A 22,627-nucleotide genomic window follows, 5' to 3' on the forward strand; every position below is an offset into this window, starting at 1 on the left:
GAGATTAAAATTTGCTATCTCCTTCAATTGTCTTTACCCAATTATCTTGGTAATATATTTCAATACTATTAATTTCATGTTTTTCATGATCAAATAATATTTTTTTTTCTCCTTTAGTAAACTCCTTGCAGATTCCCGTGGCACACAACAAAAAGGATGACAAAGATTTGATTCATATTCATTATTTTCATATTCCTGGTTATAACAGGTTTAATTTTTTTTACTCAGTTAATAAAAACCCACCTTAGAGTGTATAATACTCTTCCATCACTCCAGATCCGAAGCAAACGATTTGGAGTTGTAATCCAGTGAGCATCAGATTTCCTTGAGTTCCGGAAGAAAGTGTCTGGAATCCAAATTTTTCCAACCATATTGCTATTAAGCATAAGCACCTTCATTGAGCTGTTAAATCTTAGACGACTGTCATACCAAGTCTGGGCAAAAATTATATCTATAGTGTATTCCTAAAACAGAGAAATAACCATATCTATGTATACATTTACAAAAGTCTGCAAGTCAACAACTTTTAATTCATATATAAATCTGAGGCCACTTCTATTGGATGAGGGAAAAGCTGTGGATATTGTCTACCTGGATTTTCGAAAAGCATTTGACACAGTTCCCCATAGAATTCTCATAGAAAAACTGGCTGCTCATGGCCTGGATGAGCGAACAGTCTGCTGGGTCAAGCACTGTCTGGATGGACGGTCCCAGAGAGTGGTGGTCAATGGAGCTAAATCCAGCTGGCGGCCGGTCACAAGTGGTGTTCCTCAGGGCTCGGTGTTGGGACCATTTCTGTTCAACATCTTTATTGATGATCTTGATAAGGACATAGAGTGTATCATCAGTAAGTTCGCAGATGACACCAAGTTAAGCGGGAGTGTCTATCTGCATGAAGATAGGGAGGCTCTACAGAGAGACTTGGAGAGATTGGATCAGTGGGCCAACGTTAACGGGATGAGCTTCAACAAGGCCAAGTGCCAGGTCCTGCACTTGGGCCACAACAACCCCATGCATCGCTACAGGCTTGGGGAGGTGTGGCTGGAGAGCTGTCTGGAAGAAAAGGATCTGGGGGTTCTAATTGACAAGCAGCTGACCATGAGCCAGCAGTGTGCCCAGGTGGCCAAGAAAGCCAACGGCATCCTGGCTTGTATTAGAAATAGTGTGACCAGCAGAAGTAGGGAGGTGATAGTCCCCCTGTACTCTGCACTGGTGAGGCCACACCTGGAGTATTGTGTCCAGTTTTGGGCACCTCAATACGAGAGATATCGAGGTGCTGGAGCAAGAAAATAGGAGAAAAAAGAGAAGCCAGTGAGTGAAATCAACAGACACAACCAAATGTATGACACGAGGAGACTGTTTAAGTTTGAAGGTGCTACTCTAAGCAGCCACTTCACAGTAGCACTGCATTGTCTGGGAAAAGGAAATTTATCAAAGTGTCATCACAGTCAAATCCACACAGAGCAAGAAAACTCAGGTTGTTGTAGAATACCAACCACCCTAACAAATTAAGATAAAAAAGGCAAAGGAACTCACAGATTATTTTGAACACACAAAACAAAGGAATAGCCTCAGCGGACCCAGATGCTTGTATTCTCTTGTCTTTCAGTATTAAATGTGCAAGTTTTTATCATACCCATGTATTACAGGAGTTGTTTAAAGAACTTTTTGGAAAAAAAAAACCCAAACACAAACCTTTGTTAAAATCCTTCATGATACATTTATCACTCTTCAAAAAGGATCTAATACATAATAGTTTAATATCATAAAATTAGTAACTATTTGTTTCCAAGTATCTTGCTGAATGTACAAGACATCCAATTGATAGCCTCTTGTCACATACCTGCAGAGGGTGGTCCTCCATTTGTAAACTGACACTTCAGCAGCCAAACATCTCCTCCTCCCTCAGGAGATTATATGGCAACCAAAGGCATAATCCTACTACTCATCCCACATGAAAGACGTGGACTTGCAGCCTCGTGGTGGGTGGCAGCAGCATTTCATCTCCCTCTTCAGCAGGGACCAAGAGTCAGTGCTCTCTGATTTCTCCCAGGAACATCTATTCCATTTCTAACATCCGCATTGGTGGACATTACTACCTACTTCTTCAGCATATCTATTTGTCCTACACCTCCCTGAGACGTCTCTGTTACTGAGGGTCCATAATGTATCCTGAGGCTGCATATATTCTTCACACAACTCATCTCACATGGGATCACATTTTTAACCCATTATGTATACACTATATTTCACTCAAGTGAACTTTAGCATGATGTCCAGGCACATACATGTACTGATATTGTAGTGGTACAAGGCATGTGAAAATGGGACTCAGATGTATATTAGCCTCCTTTGTGAACATAAGTTTCCCCACAGAAGAGGCCAGGTGGCATAGGTCCAAATAGATCCCAAGCAGTCACCAAGCACAGGCAAATGTATAGGATGATCAGACAACTAAGAGTCTGGCAGTATGCAGTTGTGACAGTACAGATGCTTGAGAGCAGTAACCTGGAAGGGAAACTATGTTAGGGTGATTATCAAGAGAGTTGGATTCTTTATGAAAATTTAGTTTTGAAATGGGCCTGAAATTTTCAGATTTTATGGATTCATACACAGTATTCCCTTGAATTTGCACCTTCTGAAAAATATTTTGTATTTCCTTTTAAGAAGGGGAAATCTGGGTCCCTAAAATTTGTTGAAAATTAGGTAAAAAAAATCATTATACTGTCTTTTCTGGGAATACTTTGTTTTGAAAACTAGGTGAATAAAAGCCCTATCTTTATTTAGACACTACATGAGCAAGTACAACAGCAGCCAAATTTATACAATATTCTTTTAGAGCAACAAATCTATCTGAACAACTATTTTGTTTTCTGTGTTTTCTTACAAAAAGTTAAAATTAACAGTCATGTCACTACTTCTATTAGTCTTTCATAAAACTCACCGTTCAATGCCACTGTGTAACCATAAAAATTGGTTTACTACTCTCTCTTTCAAAGGAAATTAATAATAAAATAGCCATGCAGAATAAAATGGAATCAACCTATGGCTGTGTTAGTCACAGCCAAGGGAAAATGCATGCTTATTCATATTCAGCCTCACAGGGTTCGATAACCATAGCACACATTAGCTCATATTTGGCATTTGATTAGATTACTGAATTCTTTTTTGCACAGCTGGCATAAAGAGCCCACCTGCCTAATTATTTACAGATAACTGCAGTTGTCCTCCATCTCTCTCCTCTCTAAAAGATCATAAGAAACTCCAAAGGCTGGGAACATACTGACTAATCAGAGATTACTATTAAAGGGTCAGGCAGTGAATAAACTGAATATTGACACACAGGTATATAGTCTGAGAGAAAATATTTTAATAAATAAAAGCAATTAATTCAAATAAAGTAGGAACATCTACTGTGTGGGAATAAATGGAATCCTCAACATCAGTTTCATTGTCATGCACAGTTCAATTACAGTCAGGCATGAAAATGGGCCAGTGGATTGGTTCTTTTATTGGAAAGCTCTGAAAGAAAGGGAGGCAGATAACATCCTACACGATTGTTTCTCAGTACAAACCACATCACATGAATTCCAACATAATATTAATAAGGATAGAAAAAACCTTACAAAGAAGAAAAAACATTTTTCTCGGGTATTTTGTCTGACAGTCTCACAACTGATTTGATATTCCACAGTAAAAAGTATGGAGTAGCTAAATTGTTGGCTGGATTATGTTAACTGCAACACATTTTGTTTGAGAACAGGAAAAAAGTGTCCTAGTTTTCTGAAGCCAAACACAAAAGCAATGAATAGTCCCAAAACCAAACTCAGAACTGAAAAATTGTGTTAGTGAACTACAGGCCTGAAATACAGTTCATACCAGTGAATTTCAGAGAAAAATGAATAAAAACATACTCCTGTCATTTCATCTTTGCTCAGAAACCCATCCCAGCTTTTCTCCCAGATTCAAAATTTCACCTGAAGGGTACCTGGAGTTCTCTGGAGTGCAACAAGCTAATTCAGAAATCTGTTTCATAGGGAGCCCCTGAACTCAGTTCAATTTCCAGGTGTGACATGACTTCATCTTATTCAGTTATCTGAGCTTCAAGATATTTTCCCCATGTTTCCTCATTCTACCCAGCCTTCTAATTCCTTAAACTGGAACTCAATGTCTGGGAGGCAGGGCATTTTTCAGGAAAAAAAAAAAAAAAAAAATAAGAAGGAGAAACTAAAGAAAGCATTCTAACAATCTGTATGTTTTGACATTAAGAGATGTGATTTAATATCAAAGACTCAGTTTAGTATGCTGATTAAGAGGTTTAAACAACAAAGAAAGTAATAGACAAAACTGGTACTCACATGCTTTCCTAAGAGGTAAGCACCAAATAAAGCATCAAGCATTAGCCAACTTATCTTCATCTTGCCAGTGTACTGCCAATACTCATAACCCTTACCTTTTCCTTCACCCAAGTATCTTTGGACATCAGTAAGGGGCTATTAAGTAATTTATTAAAATACTTAATCTATCTTTGATGTATAACTACTCTTAACAAAATGTCTAAAATGTGGTTGCTCTCCCTGATGGGTTATTTTAAAAGTCCTTTAAAAAGATTTTTGAGCTGCTTCAGGGCCAACAATAGTTTCAGAGCTTGATCCCCATGGCTGGGACCAAAGCAAAAGTAAAACTTCTTGTTTTGGTAAACCATTTTAGTTTGCTTACTAGAGCAATCTAAACCCAGTGACCTTAGGGTGAAATCTAAAAGATCCAACAAATCACAACGATTCTGACATGTACCTGTAATATTACTCCAGCTGTGGAAGAGATGGGGGCTGCAGAAAATACACCGAACAGAAGTGCACAGCATCTGCTCCCAGAGTCTTTTAACCAGTCAGATTGTTATAATTGTACAGATAATCACACTGGAGGATGCTATGAGAACATATGCACAAGGTAAATGAAAATATGGCAAATCTTATCTACAGAAGGGAGTGAGACCTACATAGTCACAACAAAGAAAAAATCTATCACTCTTCACATCATAATTTGGCATCTGTGCTTATCCAGTCCCTATTTTGAACATGCAAAGTGACAGATGCAAACAACAATATGAATAAAAGGCAAGATTTATTTTAATGCTTTGTAGATTAGAAAATATAATTAAATTTTTATCAATTGTAAAAAGATAAAGTAACTAAAGCACTTCAGCAAAATCTCTGCTTTTATTTGATCAGCTTAGATTTTGGTCATCTGAAGAGACCATAAGGAGAGGAAGTAGATGATATATAATCTATATACATTCCCACACTGAAAATTATACAAAAAGGGGGTTTTTTGGTTTTTCAATTGAAACTTGAATATTTCAGCCACTGCCGCTCAAAAACAAACATTAAACTACAGAAAGAACTAGAGAAAACAACTCAGAACAAAAAAACTCAATCATAAATACTTACATATATATTAAAAACCCAGAAGTGAATACCGGTATGGATTAAGGGTTGGTCTTTGAGGCTGTCAGTAGCCATTTATCAGGTCCATGAGCTGTACATTCTAAACTCAGCAGCTACATCTACCTTCCTGTAACTAGAGAGACTCAAGCAGTCAAAACTGGTCCCACAAACAACTTTAGCAACAAAGCTGCATATTACTCAAGCATACATGGTTTTCTACAGTTTCCTTTTACAAATAAACTATGAAGTCTCAAATGCAACACTTCACCATTCAGTATGGTGCAACTGTTTTTAAAGCAAGATTAATTATACAGTTACTGTTTGGTCTTTTATTTCCATGGTTTTCCTGCTGTGCTTCAAAATCCCAACATAAATGGCAAGAAGACTTATCTGGGTTTGGTTTCTACCCTGCAACTCCTGTAAGATACATGATCCTACATGAAATACAGCACTCTTATCAGTTTAGCTTTCTGATTGATGAGGCAGTCATGCAACTCCAAATATCAATCATCTGCTACACTGAAGATACAAGAGCATGACAGCTGTTAAGAACTTCCTAAAAGAGCCTCTATTTATCTACTGGCCCCAAGGACATAACCCTTTGTGGGGATAACCCTCTACAGTAGAGACACTACTGTTATTCAAAAGGTGAAATCTCATGCAGCACTTACTGTATGCCAGTGAACGACAAACTCCAAAATAGCCCAACAAAACGTGGTATAGATGTGCATTCTCCATGGTGGTTGAAATAACCATCCAGAATGTATAAGATGAAATTTAAAATCATATAACAACAGAATAAAAATAATGAAGGCCAAGATCAACAGGCAGGGAAGTTACATACACTTACGAGCAAAAGCACATTGCATTTTTAATAGCTATTTTGTCAGCTCCCTTGTCACCACTACTGACAAGGGAGTAGGGCAACACTCTTCCCAGGAGTGGGTCTGCTTCCTTGGTAAACAGCTTGGAGGTGCTGCTGCAGGAAAGGACATCCAGACAATTCCCCTGCTTTGTAATGTAGAGTGAACTTCCCATAGCACGCACTGTGAAGAAAAAAGTCCTGCTCCTGTGGCTGCCCAGCTTTTAACAGAGGATGAGGTTTTGTAGTGTCAGCACAGATCTTGGCACCATTGTAGGGGTCAGTGAATGACAGCAGCTTTCCTCAAGAGCACAGCAGCAAAGGAGGCAATGAAAACCTGTATGGTAGGAGCCATGGCCAAGGACAATTTCTATTGCAACAAGCTGTTACAAGCTATCACAACAATCAAAGTACATCCCCTGCCTTATTTCCCAAAACCCAGTTCAAATCTAGTCCAGTAGAATTCCCACAACTGGAATGCAGCATCACAAATTTCCACCTAGACAGACAGATTAGGAATTAATAACAAAGAACAGGTGTGTAATATTCTTGAAAATATTTATCATCTACTTGACACAAAGATAAGAGGTACAAGGCAAAGAACTAAGTGTAGCTTGTCTCAGCTGCAGACACAAGGGAGACAACCACACCAGAAGAAAATAGAAAGTATTTGGAGAGAATATTAAAGCATCAGAAGTAACAATAAACTGTACAACAGAGTAGCCAAGCAGTCTGTGCAGTTTTGGGGGGAAAAGCAGCAGTAAAGCACCGTTTGGGTTAGCTTTAGCACTAGTTAATACCTTGTCAGTGAAGTGCTATGTGGTACTTCTTATTCTTGGTTTAGATCATCTCAGATCACAGATGAACTGTGGAGGCACTCAATACTGCTTATACAAGATACACATCCTGTACAAGGAGTTTACTGTTTGAATTTAACATAAAAGACAAGATTTGGAAAGACAACAGGGCCACAAGTAACACAAAGCAAAGAACCCAATACCAGTCAGAACTACAGGTAGTGATTTTAGCACAACAAAAGCTTAATTGTTTGTGATATTTTGCAGTCTCCACAGAAAGAAAAAAAAAAAAAAAAAAGTAAGTTTAAATAGGAACATGATGAGAAACAATGAAGTCGCTTTGCAGACATTTATAGAAAGTTTCTTTCAAGCATAAAGGGCAGCTTGGGAGAAAGTGGTATGAAAAGTTGAAAGGATGGGAGCAGAATCTAGTGAGATCTGAGATAGAAAATAGTCTCTTGGGGAAAAAAAACAACTAAAAATTGAGCTGGGCTTTGGATCGTGCCTTGAAAGTGGGGACAGGCTTTGAAGTACCTTGAAAGTGAAAGGAAACTGTTTATGTGTGAGGTCCAGTGAAAGAGGAAACAGAGAAAGAAACTGAGCAAGAAATGACTCAGTAGAAACAGTGGAAAATTCTCACTGTAGGAAATCTCTAGATGGAATGAATGGAGCAAGGCTGCAACTGGAAAAGTTACAAAAATACCTTAGAGTAACAATGGGAGTCTGGACAAGAGGTTCCATGTGATGGATTTAAAAAATAAATAAAAATAAAACCTCTTTACGTTCAGAATTTGCAAGACTACAGTTGAGACCCTACTACTGGTCCTAAGATCCATCACATCATTAAAAGATTTTAGATTTCAGACCTCATTGACAAACAGAGTAGTGATTATCCATAGCAACTGAGAGTGTGGAAGGGGTGAAAAGTGGGAAAATTTAAAACTATCATAGCCATATTGAGCTAACTAAACACCCGTAAACAGATATGAGGGACACGAGGCAGTATTTTAGATTGGACAAAAGGAGACACACAGCATAGCAGGCAACTGGCACAGAAAGGTTGCTGAATTTGTGCATGAAACTATCAAGAAATAGTTGAGAGCTGGAGAAAAGAAGGTGACCATGGAATACATACTGAGCAGAAGTACCAAAGGAAGAGCTTTAAGAAGTACATCACATCAACACTTAAATAGATCAAGTACTGGGAACATGAAAAATTAAGGGACTTCCTCACAACACACTGAGAGACTGATCACAGATAAAATGGAAGAAGCTTTTCAGAACTGTCTTCTAGCCCAACCATGTCCACAGCTCAGCACTTCAGCTATTTCTTTAACAAATTAGCCTTATGCAAACACAGAGCACTAACATCTGAAATCTCAGACACTTCAAAAGCAGTTCAGTTATTGCTCTGGCTATGGATGCTAAGAATCTGAGATGATATAAACTGGATTTCCAACCAGTATGCTGGCACACTCTACTGAAGTCAAGGGAGTTAAGTCAAAGTAAGTGTTTATTATTATTATTAATACTGAAACCATGACAACTGTGGCTTAAGTGATACAATGGTACTATACAAAACCAATACTTCCTAAAGCATGAACTAGTCTAATATAAGATTTAAGAATAAACCACAGCACAAAAAGACTGCAGCCTTAGATTATAGCATTGCTAAATGCCACAGAGAAATCAGGCCATATTTTACAGCAAAGAGCATAGATTTTTCTGGTTTCTTGTATAGAACCTTAACTACCTCTCCTGACCTCGTATCTATTAAGGGACAACCGTTAAACTACAGCTGAAAATGGGACAAGTACTGAATGCTGTTTAAACTGGGGGCTTAAAAGATGCCTGTACTCTGGTTTGGTTTCAGAAAGCTACTGCAACATTTATCTGTCATATAGCTGCCTTTTCCCTCATCCCTTGACATTCCCCTCAAAATTATCACAGAAATTGGGAGTGACACAGGAACGGCTGTGCTGAGGCAGTATGAGCAGAATATTGCCTGCACTTGGACAATTCCCCTGAATCAAACAGGGCAAGCTTAGAGCTACCTTGCAATAGCAGTAGGCAAACTAGTTGCCTGCAAGAGCCAGGCTAATCAATTTAAGGTGGGTTTTTTCCAGAAAAAAAAAACAGAGAACATTCAGGAAATTGTATTCATGAAGTATTACTCAAGTTCCTAGAGCTGGTAAAATAAGAAATACTAACAGACATATGGGGTTTGACCCTGAAATATATTTCATAACAAAGACAAAACAATGCTCAAGCCTACTGAAGGAATATTTACTCAGCTGCTGTAAAGGAACACTGTGTCCATCAATCTCAAACACTCATCTGCGTAACAGTCAATTAACTGATCACTTGCAGTGCTGACAGGCACCAAAATGATTGGAATCTATCTTTCTTAATCAAAATAAAAAAGTTGGGAAAAAATTATCATTCTATCTTACTCCAAAGAAGATGCTGCACAATAAGAAATGGGCAATATTCAAAGACTTGTGGTATTTCTGTCCTGATTTATGAACAAACATTCCTGCCATTTGAAAGAGAATGGAACCAGTTTGCATAAAATGCACACACTTGACTCCGAAAATTTGCAGTGCTTGCACACTGAACCCACACAACCTTAGGAAACCACATAAATTCTCAAATATGGGCAGAAGTGCATTCCTTATGCTCTTCCTTTCAGTCTGTCATCATAAAGCTCACAGAAACAATGGTTCTCCCCAAAATGGTCTTCTTCAAACATGAAAGCAAGTAAAAACTTCAAATGCAGTTCACAAAGCACGACAAGACCTATCAAGCAGTGTTCACCCAGTCCTGAAATATTACTATACACTGCAGTATTTGGATAGCACTGTGATTTATTATGTTTATGTTTCTTGTATGGAACTACCTTCACTTAGACACACGGCTCTCTGTAACAGACAGGGAGGGAGTGAGAGAGTTTATATTTTTCCTTTTATACACTTCTTTGGATGTTTTCCTACTGTGCTTGCTAAATTCTTAAGTCAATGTGACATAGTTCACACATGTAAACTGAAGTACATGCCTAGGTATCTGCAGGATCAGGGCCTTGTTAATTCCAGTATCTATTTCTGTCTCTGTCTAAACCTCATCTTTCCTTTATGCTAGTTACTATTTATTCAGAGACAAAACATTTAATATCATTCAAAAACAGAGGTAAATACATTGATTTACAGAATAATGCACACAAAGAGTGTGCATCTTTGAGTACTGCATTTCAGGGTACTTCAGATAATGTATCTTTGGGTCACAATTACTTATATTCTAGTGCGTTTAATGTAAATTTTCTGGCACTGTAAAGCAAGAGTACAAAACCTTCAAACCTTCAATACAAATTTAGTGACTAGTAGAATAAGTGCAGTGACATACCTGATTATCCTCCACAAGTACAATAACATTGAGCAATCTGTATTAGGATACTGATCACATTGATACCTGAATATTTTAATAAATAAATAAATAAATCTGCTGATAGTTACTGCAACTTGAGAATGAAATGGAATTTAGAAGTCAAAGTATACTTAAAATTCAGCATTAGCACATTCTACACAAAGTCATAAATGGCACAATATGACAGGAAAAATTGTATCCTAACAGTGTTCAGGTTATGCAGTCTGTGAACCATCATAGTGCATTGTGTATTCTGTGAATATCTGATTTGCTCAGTGGTTTAGTTACCTTGTTAAAAATAAGAGTGCTAGATTTCAAAGTGTGTCCTTCAGCTTACAGTCACAGTAGCCTTCAATGGATAACTAGCAAGGATCATGTGACAAAAACTAAACATCTGCAGAAGAGACAGAAATGTTGGAAAATAATAAGGAAACAAAACTGCTTCAGTGAAGTGCAGTCCTAGAAATTTAGCCTGGAATTTTCAGTCTGGACCTTCTAATACTGAGTTCCATTAATAAATACAAAAGCTGAATAGAGAGCATCATCTGCATCCACAGCAAAGGAAGAAAAAAATACATAGCCCTCAAACACTAAAATGGCAATGATACCATAATGTTTCAAAATGTTAATCAGGTCTTACAAACACATGAAAAAGCAAAGGAATTTCAAAACATCATTTTTATTCTGTAAGCATACATATTAATACATGTATACACTTACGGAGAGATACAGATAGGTAGAACATTTTCTTTTGACTAGTTTTTAATCTATTTATCAGTCATGATATCTATGCATCTCTATAGAAATGATCTGCTTCTTTCTAACCCTTTCTCCGTTTTTGTTACGTGGGTATTGCTACACTCTTTTCTATATGAAACCTGTTTAAATAGACATTAAGGACAGAGAAAGTATAAGCTTTTCTCTTTGCTTTTCATTTTTGACACAATAATGCAATACTGTTTCTCACTTAAGGAACTGCTCCTGTATTTCTTCTCCAAAAATTTCTCTCATTTGGGGTAGCAGTCTTTTATTGTCATGACAGCTTTGCTCAAACAGAAATTACAAGATCAGGTATTCTCTTAGTTAAAGGAAGGTAAAAATGTCTTGGAGGGCTGCCATGCCTCTCTCATGCACAATTGCATGGTCTCATCAAACCACAAAAGCTGTGGCACTGGCATTGTTCTCCCCTGGACCCCTTGGGGCACCAGTAGCACAAAATGTTATGTATTTACAAACACACAGGGTTTGGGGGATGAATACAGGGCAGAGAAATCCAATGAGGCCCACAGGCGAAATGGATCAAGATGCATTTCTACACAGGGACTACATCCCACTCATACTTGTACACCAGAGTGGCTTTTTTTTTCATCTTGGCCCTAGTGTAGAAGGAAAGAGAAAGGTAGTAAGAGCTTAGTACATCTACATTAAGTGCTCAGTTGAATGAGCTTCCACAGAGAGGAAAACCAGGCTCTAAATATTCATCACATGTCTAAATTCTGCTAAGAAATCCCTAGACCACTGCAGCACTATTGAGCATCAAGACTTCGGCTGTAAAAATGCACTTAGCTACATTTTACATGATTGTTGTATGATGCATAGCATAGGTTAGCTCTAAAAGACAGATTCAAAAATCTTTAGACAATGAGTATTAGAAGCCTAAATACTCTGCTGATCCAGACATTTGTTAAAAATGTTTACTCAGGTTGCAGATGCCTAAAGAGATCTCATGCTGTAGAAAAACATCTCTTAAGTATGTGGTATCTATACTGTCTAGGATTTTGTGTAGATCTTTGTTAAATAGTGAAAGCCGAAACACAACAGCCTTCAAAAACAAATTCTAATGAGTCATACATACACTTAAAGCATCCCTTTTATGAAAGTGAAAGTCTATCAGATAGCAAGAGAAATAGACTGAATTATAAAAATAAATGTTTCCTCCCATGATATGTGTCCTCTGAAGCTTTCAGACAAACATACTCCCTTGATATGCGGCTTCAGCATCACTGTTAGAAAAAATTCTTTCTACATCATGTCATATTGTATCCAAACTAAATAGTTAAAGGACATCAGTTGCCAGAGTGAATTAACTTATCTGGCAAATGAGCAGTCCAATGGGGAATCACAGATATGTGTTCTCACATTAAGTGATCAAATGAAGGGCTAAGCACAGCCCTTGAAATGGAAGGAATTTTTGGATTATTGGTTAACAGTCTCAAACAATACTCAATGACTCCAGAGAAAGTGCCTTCCTAATGAAAAAAATAGCTCACATAAAGAGAGTTTACAGGGTCAAATCTGTAATTATTTTTTTGCTGAGAATGTTGTTTCCCAGATTAAAATCATCTTTTTTGCAAACCTTAATCAAATTATTTGCATATATATGGTTTTATTTATTTTCACAAACATTTGATTTTTGTAATGATGTTAGATGCTGATATGATCCAGGTTCCTGGAGTCCAAGCCCAGTGAAAGCAATTGCTGTTTTATGAAGGCCATAGTGCCCTTTGACTATAATTTAAATTACTAAGTAATTCTCTGCTCATTCTAAAAAACATAGAATAGTTTTTGAAGTTCTGTATCTTATTGATATTTACATTATTGCCCTTTGGTGTCATCCTTCATGCTTATCTTTTTCTTTTAAATCAGAACGTTAGAGGGATAAACATACAGTTGATATACATTATAACCATTAGGATCTCTCTAATGATGTATATGCCTTTTCAATATGGTGCTATCCTTATGTTGGACTAAAAGCCAGTATGACTGGCTTTTATTAGCGCCATGGCAAGAGCATCACCACCCAGCTCTAGGACAGCTCTAGCAGATGTGGGGAGACCTCAAAACAAGTGACATGAAATAGACCCATGGTTGATACTGTCATTATCGCAAGTGTGGCAGTGATAATGCTGTCTCCCAGGCTCTGGGCTGAGCAACCAGAAGGCAGCTGTGAGGACAGGAGAGGCCCTGGTACATAGCAGTGGTGAGATTGCCCAGAGGCTGTGGAGACAACAGGGCATGGGAGATAGGGCAGGGCTACCCTGCAAAGCCAGCCACATTGTGGTTCTTTAAAACTGGAAAACTGAAGCTGTAAACATTTCTAATTTTCAGTTCCAGTGTAAGCAATACCTACTGTCCACAGACTGAAGAACTTACACTGGTTACTGGAAAAGGAAGCTTCTACTATTTGCTAAATCCTCTGTTCACATATTTTGCTCCCACAGTAAGTTCCTTCAGAAGAGGATAGGATAGGATAGGATAGGATAGGATAGGATAGGATAGGATAGGATAGGATAGGATAGGATAGGATAGGATAGGATAGGATAGGATAGGATAGGATAGGATAGGATAGGATAGGATAGGGACAGAAGCAAAAGAGAAAGACTGCAGTAGCAAGACAGACAAAACCAAGACACCACTTATACTGGACATATAAATTGAAGTTTCCCCCACCCCATCACTCTTCTGCTCTTTCATGCATTTCTTTATGTACAGCCCTGGCCTGAGACATGGACTTCCCTGCCACAGCTCCAGGTAATGACAACCCTAAGCTTGTTAGACAACTATGCTGGAATGAACATCTGTTGCCACCAATCTGCATCATCTGCTTTTGGCACCTTTATCCATAGTATCTAAGAATCACTGTTTTTCCTGTTTGGCTTCCTATCACTGAAAGTCAATATCCCCCACCCAAGCGTGACGACATACATGTAAACCACAAGATCCTTAATAATAATCTAGAATTACTATGCTTTCACCAAATGCTCAGTCCCTGTACTGGCATACTCAAACCTCTGATTGAACAAAACATTTCTCTGCCATGCAAATTCAACACTGTCAGCAATTCTGTTGGAAGGAAAAAGGCAGGAGGGGGCTGAGCTCAAACTCACTCGAGGGAGAGTCCCAGTCTTAGTTCTGGGCAGCAGTCCCCAGGAGAAGTCATGCAACAAGCCCCTTCTAAAGCCTCCAATACTACCATTTCATACAATGCACATCATGACAGAAAATATAAGTGATTTAAGAAAAGGCCATAGATTCAACTTCCTCATAAGTGCTGTTACTTCAGTGTTGGCACCAAATAGGTCAGATCTCAACAGGTCTACTGTAAACTAGATGAGATGCATTGCTTAACTTCTGAAGAAACCAGCTGTGTGTACACACACATATACATGCACACTGAAGAGGACCCATAAGACTGAATAAGACACAGAAAAAGGAGGAAAAAAGAGTTAATTTCAAATTTTTCTTTCTATGAATTTGAAAAATAATAATAAAATGCTGCATCAACTGTTCTTTTTCTTAATCTCTGAAGAGTAGCTCCAGGAAATTATACTTGGCCAGAGATAAACCACGTATAAACAAAAATAGTGAAAATCTTCAACACAAACCAAAATAAGGACTAGATACAATGTCCTCTGTGTGGCCTCATTTTTTTAAAGAATAAATATCTTTTTAAAATTACAACAATTTCAAATAGAGTCTAAACGTGTTTGTGCAATAATCACAATCATATCCAACAGCATAAGAATACACAATAAGAAATAAACTTATTTGAATGAGATTAGAATTATTTCATAATATTAACCCATAGCATCATTCAGCTAATGTTTTCTGTCAATGATCATAACTTACCATATTGATTGGGTCAACTGGGCCAATGCTGTTAACATAGACATCTGTTTCAATTACCGTAGTTCTCACTAAACAAAACAGTAACCATAATAATTACATATTTAATTAACTCTGTACATTGTTAGTGTAATTTAACCTAGTTACTAAAACAACAACAAATCTGATATTCTTCTATTAGATTTAGAATAATTAAATCTCTGTTTTGTTCATCCTGTGAAAGATCATATATGACTTGGCTCCCTTATTCCATACGGATTGTTAGAATTATCAACATGAATTTTTTATTTTATAATGCAATCCCCACCTGTGCTTTGTGAACAGATACATATAAAAGGTATAAAAGGTAAAGAAAGGAAAACAAAAATAAAAACTGTCTTCCAATATAAAAATTTAATCATAAAGAGAAAAAAAATTTGAAAAAATTCTTTTACAATAAACCATGAGGTCTGGGAGCGGATGTTTTTATCAGCTGTAAGAAATCAATATGCAGTGCTTTCCATTGATTCCTATTGAAAATGTGTAACAAAAATAAAATAACTTTTCACCACAGATTTCTTCAATTCATGTAACTATAGCACACTGAAGGATTACTAATGTCCTTTCATCAGTTTGATTAATGCACTCCTTCAAATATCAAATTGAAAGCTCCTCAGGTGAAACTTATTTAAAAATTAAACGTTTCCAAACTTACTTTTCTTTAAAAACACAAGGAAACCACTCTCACTAGGCAGACAAAAATTAACTATTTAAAAAATATATTCTCCTACAGAATATACTCTCTTTGTGCACTTACAGAAGGGCACAAAGTCTAAGTGACTTCCCATGAAAGTCACATCTGAAGTACAGGTGGCACTAATAATTCAGCTTTTTCCTCATAACTGGTTTATAGGGAAAGAAGGTACAAATGGAAGAGGTCAGGATGCATTTTAACCTCATCAATTTACCAAGCATTTTCTTTTAGCTTGTACTGGAGAGCTAGAATGTGGGCACATGTGTCCTAGTCCCCAGTGGAATGAAGAAGTTTAAGAATAAAGCTTTGCTAGTCTTTCTTTCATGGTCTGGCACATTAAAATGAAACATCCCTGTCCATCTGCAGATGGAAAAGGGTGAAGGTGCAAAGAAAAAGGCACTTTGGTCTCATAGTAGAGGTACCCTCAATCATCAGATTTGATTTCTTTACACTCCAAACCATCAGAGATTGCCCAAATGCTCTATAACAAAACTAAAATCTTAAGTAAGGGGATTTTTCAAATCTCAAAAATCTAAAACTGGAACAGACACACAGAAAGAAACAAGGAATCATTAACATCCTTGCCAGCTACAATGATACATTTTCTAAATATCCTAAAATACCTTTTCCCTGCCAATCTCACTTGGAAGGATATTCTCCCTGATTCCATATCTGATTACTGGTGTGACCCTGAGCCTGAAAGCAAGACACACCAGTGAGATTCCACAAAGGATTTTCTGTACAACCATAGAACACAGTCACTTGATCACCATCCTGTCCCCAGCATGCTTCACAGAAAGTTTAAACAGACTCTGGAAACCAGTTTCTTTCCCGGAGGAAAAAATAAGTACTTCCTGAGCTGCAAATGTTTTCAGTATCTGCAGGGCTCATAAAGAAAGGGGGACAACACAAGAACTCATATCCACAGAATGAAAAATCAGAGTAAAAATAGTATATAATGCATGTGTGTATGTATACACATATATATAACATATCTTACATACACATATCTTACAGCAACATCTCTCAAATAGATATTCTCTTCCTTTAATTTTGCAATTCAATCTATGTAACAGCAACCCCACTGCTAGACTAGAACACAAAGAGGTGGACCAAAGTGTATCTTGCCTCATTGCTCAAGCAATGCTGAATCCATTATTTCTTCCCCGTATTAGTAGGAAATATTTAATTCTCCTTAATGTTAGGAAATCTTGTTTTGTTCTGAGGTTCAAGTCTTTGACTTCAACTTTCAGCACTGCCTAGCCATATATCAAAGCTCTTCAGAGGCAAGTACCTACACACAGTGATTAAGGTCACCTCTGAAACTTGCCTTCAGTATGCTTAACAGTTCATACTGCAAATGCAACCTACAGATAATCTGTTCATCTTTAACTTCTGAACTTGCTCCACTGTTTCCAGATCCATCTTGAAATGTGGACATCAAAACTGGAAATTTTTGTTACAGTGTTCAGTGTTGCTTCAACATTTCCAGATTTCTACTTGTTGTGTTTCTTTTCCAAAGGGGACTTGTCTCAGAACAATGCTCAAGGGATGCATAACTAAGATCTTATATTACACAAAATATCTAAGTTTTCCCCTAAATCACTGCTTTATTATGCAGAATCACTCACCTTGAAATATGACCCACAAGCATCCTTGCCCCCCCACCCTTTATTTTCCCCTTCTCAATTTTTGTATCTCCAGTTTTACTGAAGGAGCTGATTACTCTGCAGATACAGCCTCTCCCTTTCCAACAGCCTTTGTGTCATCTGCCAACTTTACTATAAAAATTCATTGCTGAAATCATTAAAAATATCATTATTCTTGATCAAGACTTTCCTATGAGACCCTACTATAGACAGCCCAACCACTGATATTTCCTTATTAACAACTAAATTTTGAGATCTGTCAGTGAGCCAGTTTTTAATCGGGGCTGTGTCAATTTTATGAAATTCCAGCTTGCAGCAAGCAGTACTTGATCTGCCACAAGGGCTTTCCTGTAATGTGCCACAGAGTTCAATTTGCCTTTTCCATACTGCTCTGAGTAAGATTATTAGAGATATTAAGAGCCAGTGAAGAGTCTGAAAATCTGCCTCTGTTGAAATTATTTTAATTGACCCAAATGATCCAGAGAAAGAGATCCAATTCAAGAAGACTGGAAGAGGCTGTTTAGTCACCTTAATTCTGTATGATACAGAGCAAAGTACTTCTGTGAATTAGAACAAAGATTTCGTTCTTATCATGTTCTTGAACTAGAAGTGATACGAGTCTATGAAAATGACAAATGCTGGAGGAAAATACATTATTGATACTAATTTGACATCCATATAATTACTATTGTTCATTTACTCTCCAAAAAGAGCTGAGTGAAAGATGGTTTGAGAATATTTATCTACTGTGAATGCTTCTTATTTTACTTCAAAAATTTGGTATCAGCCTTGAAAACACCATGAGTAGGAAGAAGGCTATTTAACACATCCTGTGTGAAGTGCAAAACAGCACTGTAAACTTACAGAAGCTTCTAAGGAAGGGGAGAAAGGGCTTGCACACTTTAAATATTTACACTGAAAGACAATATGAGCCAGGCTAAAGTAAGAAGGTGAGAGGACAGCAGACTGCATACTCAACAGAGAGAGAGAGAGAAAAGCACCAAGGGAAAGCTGCCCCCAAGGGATAGTTCATCAGCTCCTAATGTAGCTGAAGCACACAGGGAACCTATTTGCTAAGCCCAACCTAAAGACCTACTCACACATTCTGATTTCCTGCTTTGACACCTTTTTTTCACTACACTAAACTTCTCCTCTTCTGATTTAAAAGGTTTGATTGGTATTGAGCATCATCTAACACAAGCACATAGCTAAGGACAGGCTTGTTCCAAGAACTAAATATAGTAAATAAGTGACTCTTATGTCTGGAATTCAAGAGCAAGAACAAACTTCCCAACAAGCAAGACCTGGCCAGAAGTTTCTCTCAGCAGGCATGGACTCCTCTAGTAAGGGATGATTCTGCATGACCCCCAGACTGTAGTGGGTTGACCCTGGCTGGATGCCAGGTGCCCAGCAAAACTGCTCTATCGCTCCCCTCCTCAGCTAGACAGGGGAGAGAAAATATAACAAAAAGCTTGTGGGTCAAGATAAGGACAGAAAGATCATTCACCAATTAACATCACGGGCAAAACAGACTTGGTTTGGGGAAAATTAGTTTAATTTACTGCTAATCAAATCAGAGTAAGATAATGAGAAGTAAAACCAAATCTTAAAAACACCTTCCCCCCACCCCTCCCTTCTTCCTGGGTTTAATTTTACTCCTGAATTCTCTACCTCTTCCCCCCCTCAGCAGCACAGGAGGACACGGAATGGGGGTTGTGGTCAGTTCATCACCTGTTGTTTCTGCTGCTCCTTCTCAGGGGGAACACTTCTCACACTCTTCCCCCACTCCAGCATGGAGTCTCTCCCACAGGAGACAGTTCTCCACGAACTTCTTCAATGTGGGTCCTTCCCATGGGCTACAGTTCTTCATGAACGGCTCCAGTGTGGATCCCTTCCACAGGGTGCAGTCCTTCAGGCACGGACTGCTCCAGCATGGGTCCCCCATGGGGTCACAGGACCTGCCAGCAAACCTGCCCCATTGTGGTCTCCTTTCTCCACAGGTCCTGACAGGAACCTGCTCCAGTGCTGGCTCTCCATGGAGTCACAGTCTCCTCGGGCACATCCCCCTGCTCTGGCCTGGTGTCCTCCCCGGGCTGCAGGTGGAGATCTGCTCCACCGTTAACCCCCACGGGCTGCAGGGCACAGCCTGCCTCACCATGGGCTGCACCACGGGCTGCAGGGGAATCTCTGCTCCGGTGACTGGAGCACCTCCTCCCCCTTCTTCTTCACTGACCTTGGTGTCTGCAGAGGTGTTTCTCTCACATATTCTCACTCCTCTCTCTGGCTGCAATTCCTGTGTTGGGTTTTTTCCCCCTTCATAAAAATGTTAACACAGAGGTGCTACCACCGTCACTTATGGGCTCGCCCTTGGCCAGTGGCAGGTTCATCCTGGAGCTGGCTGGCATTGGCTCTATTAGACACAGGGGAAGTTTCTAGCAGCTCCTCTCAGAAGCCACCCCTATAGCCCCCCCACTACCAAAACCTTGCCATGTAAACCCAATACACAGGCATATTCTGAACCCCAGTTTGAGTTCAAAAACTGTATTTTGAAAAATGTGTACTCTTGATTAGAAAAATCATAGTGATAAAAATCTACCTCAATCATTGACAAATCATTTTAGTAATTGTTCTCACTATCAGAAGTGCCTCTTTTTTAGCCTGTATTTATCCAGGCCCAATTTTCAGCTTTTGATATTTGAAATATCTCTGCTGCTACACTGAAGAGCTTTCCTTATCAATTATTCTCAGTTTATATACCCCCCATCTCCTGACAGAAACAATTATCATTATTGCAAAAGTGCAGAACACTGCACCTTTTATTGCTTAGTATTGCTCCATTTTCATTATTCCAATCCTCAACATTACCCAACAGCACGTTAGTCCATCTAAATTCACTAACCAGTTCCTGTAGTTTACCACAATTCTCCATTTTGAAATGAAGGTCTAAGATATATCACCTTTTTCTTATTATTACTTATCATGCTATTTATTTAAACTAAGACCACTTTTGATAATTTCATCCAGGCTTATTTTCTTTGAGCATGTTTTCTGTAACTCCTCATTAATTGCCTATAGAAGCATCTCTTCTTGGTGTTAAAGCAGTTATTCAGCAAATAAATTAGGTAACTACCACATTCAGAAATAAGAGAGGCCTTCAATTTCTAATAGTTTTTAGTGGAATAATACAATTCTCACAACCAGTTATCTAAGAGTAGTACTTATATGGCTATCTATATTGAAAATTTGGCCTCAAGTGTCTACAGCAGGCTTCCAGCTCCATCTCTGAAGAATTTTTTCAAAGTCGTTTTGATGAAAGCAGAACCCTGTTCTCCACTTCTTTTACCTTTTTATTTAAAAGAACCCCATCTTTAGGAAATACTCCTACTGCATCGCTTTTATTATTTCCATCATTTTCTATGCAGTGCACACATCCAGCACCTTTAACATTCACTGCATATGCTCTTCTACATCTTGCTCTTGTGTTTCAATTTCCTTCAATTCTTGCAAAATATTCTTCATCTCAGAATATACACCTCTCTACCTTTACTTGATATTTTCCTGCTTATTCAGGCTTATTACTTTCCTGCCTATATCATACTTTCATCAATGCTACACTAAGAGCACCTGTTCGACAGAATATCCCCCTAATACCCTTATCCTTTCAGAATTAGTGCTTCTATTCGTCTCTTGAAAGTCCACTTTTTGTTCATGTATCCTTTATATCCCTGAATACATGACTTTTCACATCAGTGCACTGAGATGCAATTACTTACCCATACCCTGCTTACACGGCAATTACAACTATCCAAATTTCTCTAGGTATCTAATTTCTGTGTCCATCAGCAATCATCCTCATCATTCTTAAAAAAGTGATTACTTTCCTCAAACTGTTGATCGAGAACACTCCATTAGAGTTGTAGGCATGTGATGATTATTCCCTATTGTTAATTAAACTTTCAGATTAATCAGTTGTGTTTCACCCATATAATATACAACATTGGACATAAGACACAGCTGGAAAAAATGTGCTGTTCATTGATAGGCTAATATTAATATATCAGTGTCCCTAAAGTGTGAGAGATGGAAGAGTGTGCAGACAGAATTCTTTCCTTTAAAAAGGAAAGTTGAAAAATAACAGTTAGTTTGATGCAGGACTGAAGCTAAAACAGTGTGGTTATAAAATCAGGCAGCCAAAAGGTAATGTTACAATAAGAACAATACTGCTTTATTAATATATCAACACTCCAAGGTTGTATCTGTAATTAAAGGGATTTATACTACAGATAAGACACTTCATCTAGCAACTACTATTACTTCATACAGAGCAGAAGGTACTTTAATACTAGTTCCTTTATGCTCCAAACATCTCAAAGTATATTACATAATTTGAGATAAAGATGAGTACGATTAATAAACATAGCAAAGGGTAGAAGTTAAGAAATCACTGCAACTCATAGATATTTGAATGAGACAAACAGAAAATGACAGTGTGGTTTTCTCCTATTAAATTTCAGTATTGCCTCTGACGTTTCAATTTTCATTTGGCTCTCCTTTATCATCTCCTTCAACTAACTGCACATTACAGTGAACAATGAAACCCCTTATCTCACTCCGAGATGCTGAAATTCTGTGTCAACATCAGGAAGAAAACAAAATTCTGCTCTAGTATTCAAACCCTAAAAGTCCAGGTTCAAAACAAAAAATGTTTCTATTGTAACTGAACTTCATAATTCAATAGTAAAAATGTTCTGTGGGATATTATTGCTTTGAAAGATAATTAGAATTCCAGTTCAATAATCTTGTTGTACAAATACTGACATATACTCTGAAGATGAGGAATCTGACACCAGATTTTATCCACATAATTGGAGCATACTAAGATGAATGCACTATAGCCTGATTTTGTTTTTCTATCTGTTAAATATCTACTGCAGTTCCTAAGCAGCTGGACAGAATGCAATGCCTTCACCTGAAGTTGGAAATTTCATCTTATGTTGTTCAAAATTTCTGCCTTGTGTCAGAAGCCTGCAACTTACCCTCCATCAAGAAGACAGTCAATCTTAACATTTTTTTTGCCTGGCAACAAAGTGAAT

The 22,627-nt window shown here is 38.0% G+C and overlaps 1 protein-coding gene across 1 annotated transcript in view; it reads right to left on the reverse strand.

Moving 5' to 3' along the window:
- GABRG1 (gamma-aminobutyric acid type A receptor subunit gamma1) overlaps positions 1-22,627 on the reverse strand; it is a 54,498-nt gene that overhangs the window by 12,306 nt on the left and 19,565 nt on the right. The window contains exons 3-4 of the mRNA XM_074822440.1: positions 15,156-15,223; positions 244-464 (exon numbers count right to left, since the gene is read on the reverse strand). Coding sequence (XP_074678541.1) covers positions 244-464; positions 15,156-15,223 — 289 coding nt within the window. The remainder of the gene's footprint in view (positions 1-243; positions 465-15,155; positions 15,224-22,627) is intronic.

This window comes from Strix aluco, chromosome 4 (genome assembly GCF_031877795.1).
Source record: "Strix aluco isolate bStrAlu1 chromosome 4, bStrAlu1.hap1, whole genome shotgun sequence".
In the NCBI taxonomy this organism is placed as follows: Eukaryota; Metazoa; Chordata; class Aves; order Strigiformes; family Strigidae; genus Strix; species Strix aluco.